The sequence below is a fragment of the Poecilia reticulata genome, linkage group LG13 (genome assembly GCF_000633615.1).
Source record: "Poecilia reticulata strain Guanapo linkage group LG13, Guppy_female_1.0+MT, whole genome shotgun sequence".
Lineage (NCBI taxonomy): Eukaryota > Metazoa > Chordata > Actinopteri > Cyprinodontiformes > Poeciliidae > Poecilia > Poecilia reticulata.
The window spans coordinates 32,502,667-32,507,166 of record NC_024343.1 but is presented as its reverse complement, the minus strand read 5'-3'; the positions used below and the strand labels follow the sequence as shown (position 1 = coordinate 32,507,166).

General features: G+C 37.1%; 1 protein-coding gene across 1 annotated transcript in view; it reads right to left on the bottom strand.

Moving 5' to 3' along the window:
• Positions 1 to 4,208, bottom strand: part of ech1 (enoyl CoA hydratase 1, peroxisomal) — a 5,961-nt gene extending 1,753 nt beyond the window's left edge. Inside the window, exons 1-7 of the mRNA XM_008426688.2 lie at positions 4,042 to 4,208; positions 3,881 to 3,928; positions 2,564 to 2,726; positions 1,677 to 1,765; positions 809 to 933; positions 678 to 726; positions 120 to 184 (exon numbers count right to left, since the gene is read on the bottom strand). Coding sequence (XP_008424910.1) covers positions 120 to 184; positions 678 to 726; positions 809 to 933; positions 1,677 to 1,765; positions 2,564 to 2,726; positions 3,881 to 3,917 — 528 coding nt within the window. The 5' untranslated portion in view covers positions 3,918 to 3,928; positions 4,042 to 4,208. The remainder of the gene's footprint in view (positions 1 to 119; positions 185 to 677; positions 727 to 808; positions 934 to 1,676; positions 1,766 to 2,563; positions 2,727 to 3,880; positions 3,929 to 4,041) is intronic.
• Positions 4,209 to 4,500: the final 292 nt, after the last annotated feature.

The window sequence follows — 4,500 nt, the reverse complement described above, 5'->3', positions numbered from 1 at the left end:
TGTTGCTAATATACATAACATGTTGATATATTAGCAACATGTTGCTAATATACATAACATGTTGATATATTAGTGCATCGTTTGTCCAATTATTCCTGAGTTTTGACCCGTTTTCTGACCTTGACCTGGAACCAGGCGTCCTGGGTGCACAGCCGAATGTCACAGGCTGTGATCAGGTCAACGCCTGCAGGAAGAACCAATAATTATTAGAAACGATCAATAATCTGGTTTAATTAATCAGCTGCAGCTCTGTTTTAAATGAATTTATAGCATCTAAAGGTTAAATAAAACATTTGATCAGTGAGAAAAGGCAGAAACAGGTTTTAAAAGAATTTTTTTTTCTACATTTTTAGGATTTAACATGAAGATATGAAATAAATTTGTAATTTAGAACATTTATATCTGTTTTTTTTTAAATGTTTTTTGGCAGACAAAATAAAAGTTATTTTTACAGTGAAGGACTTTGTACCAGTAAAAACAACGGGCTTTCTCTTTCCTGAATAAAATAACTCAAATTAATAAAATGTATGCAGTTTCAGATTAAGTGAATTTAACTGTAAAAAAAAAGAAAGTTAAATCTAATTAAAGGTTTCTTTGATCAGGTAAAAATAAGCAATGATGTCTTTGTTGCGCTTCTCACTGCTGGATTTATGTCAGCCATCTTGATGGCGTCCTACCTCCTCCGATGCAGGCTCCATGGACCGCCGCCACCACCGGCTTTGGACACTGCAGGAGAAGAAGAAGAAGAAGTGAACCCTGAGCGTCGGATGAGCCTTTCTGACCGCCGGTCCTCCCTCTCAGCGTTTACCTTCTCCAAGACGGAGAACGTCTCCTGGTACCTCTTGATCAGCTTCCTGACGTTCCAGGCAATCCGCGCCGAGTCGTCGCCTTCTGGCTGCAGAATGTCGGACGCCATGTCCATCAGATCGATCCCTGGACGGCGGCAGGTCGGACGGGATCAGAACCCGGCGGCGGCATCGTGGCGTTGCCCACAGAGTCAGCTTTTATTTTCACCTCAGAGTGGCCAACTGTCTATTATTCCTATCTCAGTTTCATCCACTAGGGAGGGGGGAGTACAAACTTTTTCCATGTGGGCCAAAATAAAACAATCCGACTTAAAATCAAGCAAATAAAGTAACTCGATCTTTAATGTAGATCCAAAACTTAAGGGATTTTTACAACGGCCTGCCAGGGGCTTCGTAGGTAGAAATAAAGGAGTACATTCCTGCCAAAAACTTAGAAATTCAGAGATTAAGTCTCAGAAATTTTCTAGAAAAATTTGTGACATTTGAAATTCAGAAATCTCCAACTTATTTTGTTTATCTTAAAATTCTTGCACATTTCCTTGTTTTTTTTCTAGAAATTTTTTGAAATTCATTACAATTTTTTTTTTTTTTTTTTTGTAAAATTTGTGAGCTGTTTTTGGCAGAAATGTTCTCTTCCTGTTTTTTATACATTTCCAGTGGCGTTAATGCGCCGTCGTACTGGAGCAGGTTGATTTCTGCATTTAAAGAAACAAACTTCAGAGACTGGAAACAGATTACTAGATTTCTGCAGCTAATGTTTGAACTAATCTCAGTATTTTCTGCTTGTTGCTGTTTATTATATATTTTATATGAAAGGTTACATAAACGTATTTCTACTAACGGCCCGTTTCCAGCCAGACGGACGCTCACCTGCTGTGAAGGTCGGCCCCGCTCCAGAAATCAGCACCACCCTGCAGGTCTGGTCGTCAGAGATCTGCTGGAAACACTCCACCATCTCCCTACAACAGGAAAAACCTCCATTTGTAACAAAACAATAAAATGATCAAAAGCTCGTCTCAAAAAGACAAACTATTAACTAAATTCATGATAAATGACTTATTTTTAGTCTAATTAAAACCCAAGATTCAGCGTCTCTGAAAACTGAAAACGCCACATATAGCATTCGCAAAAAGTTGAGTGGAAGGAAAACCTACACCACCCTTCAAGAATTTGGGGACGTTTGTGAAATGTAGTTGCAACATTACGGTTTTTCACCTGAAAATTTTGCTAGTTTAAAATAATTTCTAAACTTTATTTGAAATCCATAAAAGCCCCTTAATGTCTGGGTCAAAGGTCAGCAATGTTTACAATCTTGGAGGGATTTTTAGCCTCAAACCAGATAAATAAAATTAATTCAGAGACGCTAATGTTACCAAAGACAAAGTTGTGCACAGTCACCTGGTTTCAGGGAATTTATGACACTTTTTTTTTTTTTACCATAAAGTTAATATTTATGTACATTTATTTATTACAGTTTTTGTAGAAGCTGTTACGGTAGAAACTAAATTCTTATAATTAATATTCTTGCTTTACTCTTGTAATTAACCATAAAAAACAAAAAATCGCAGCCTGGCCCAACACCAAGAGTCCAAATAAATAGAAAAACACGCTTAAACAAGATGGCCACCCTGGGTGTGATGACATCACGCTGGGCGCGATGACATCACCCTGAGCTACGGAAACCCAGAAAAAAAATTAAAAATCCCGATTTTCCAGAAGTTAAATGCTGAAGAACTGAAGCCGAGTGTTGGTCTTGCCTCCAGAAGGCTTTGTTCATGGCGTTGAGCTTGGCGGGTCGGTGCAGCTGGACGTGCGTGACGGACTCGGCCGGCCGGCTGACGGCCAGCGTGGTGAACGGCTCCGTGGGCCCGTCTGAGGACGACATGGTTCTGACCGGGACGGGTCGCCACAACCTGCCGTCTGAACGACAAAAACACAAGAGAAAAGATGACCTTTGACCCAGCTCAGGAGAAAAACTGTCACATCTAATTAAAGTTTAACATATTTTAAAAGAATAAAACTTTTAAAAACAAAAAGATTCTGATTCAGATCAGGAGTTTAAATCCACTCAGGCGTTTTGCTTCACTTACATTTTAACAAATGAAAAATATTGTTTGCCGTTTCTCCCATATTTTTCTTAGCATATTTTGTTTATGGTTGTGAAAATATTTGCTAGTTGGACAGAAAAAATGTCTAAATCTGAATATATTCTTTCCTTTTATAGATTTGCTGCTGATCATTTGTTACTTTCAGTTCATTCTTTATGTTATGGAATAAAATGAGTATTTTTCTCAACTTTGTTTTTATGATGACAGAAATAAAACTCTGAAAAAAGCAGCCAAACGTTTCACCACGTGAGCAGTATATCTGAAGTATATCTGAAGTATATCTGAAGTATATCTGAAGCATTAAACAACGTTTTAAATGTTGGTTGTTTTCTATTCTTTGTGTTTATTCTCAGCAACAAGAACAGATTATGTGTTGCTCATTTTTCTAAAAAATATCTTGCTTTATTTTGCTCAGTTCACCAAACATTTGTGCTAAAATCTGCCCTTGAGGAAAAGTCACTGGATGTTTGTTGTGAAATCGAATAATTGCATCAAATATGGTTGACTAATGATCAATATTTTGTGTTTTACTATACTTTAATTCATCTGTAAAATGTGTAACTGCATCAACAGCCAAAATGGCAGATCGTTTTTGTACTGTGACCGAGGGCCGCTCAACTTCACTTCAAGACCTTAAATGGCCCCCTATCCGCACTTTGGACACCAGTGGAATAAATTCTACCTGCTTTTAGGTGTGTTGTTAAAAATGTTTCGTTAATTTTAAGGGAACTCTTAAGAACTTTGACTCGTTCCGTAAACTTGACCTTTCACCTATATTCCATTTAAAGCTCGTTTCTTTCAGTTGTTAAACTGATTTTCGAACCTAAAATCCGATAAAAACATGAGGAGATGATCGGAAACTACATGTTTATTTTTTTTTTAACAATGAAGGACACAAACTGTGGGTTAATAAGCCAAAATAAACATAAACGAGATAATAAGCCAAAAATAAACAGTTAAACTTACATTTCGGCAGAGCTGATCTAAACAGGACCGACAGCATCGCCCTTTGCCCTGCAGACACCGGATGTTTTCAAAGTGATTAAACTCAGACATTTAAAAACCACTGCTAGCTAGCATGCTAACTAGCATGGCTAATGCTAACTGAGGCAAACTAGCTAACTTACCGAAACTCTCCGCTGCTTCACTGCTTCGCCTCCAACTAAATGTTAAACAACACAACAATTTATGTCTAAAATTAAACTACAAACCGGAACGAAACTTTCGGAAACGGTTTCCCAGCTACTTGAGCTTCTAATACGGTGGCCGATGAGGCTCACGTAGCGTACAGAGAAACGCGAACTGATCTGATCAGGGTGTTGATACTGTTGAGTTATATGAATGTTAAAATGAAGTTATTTATTTATTGAACATTTAATACAATTTCTAGGGATAAAAGGTAAAAACTGATAAAAAGTGTTTTTGTAGAAGTTCTTTAAAGGTTCACTGATATTTTTAAAGAATATTTCAATGAAATTTCAGTTCTTCAACCTACTTAACCTTAGTTAAACGTGTATGAGTTAAAATTAATTTTTGGAAAGGTTAATATATTAAAAGCAATTAAAAGCAAACGGCCATTATATATT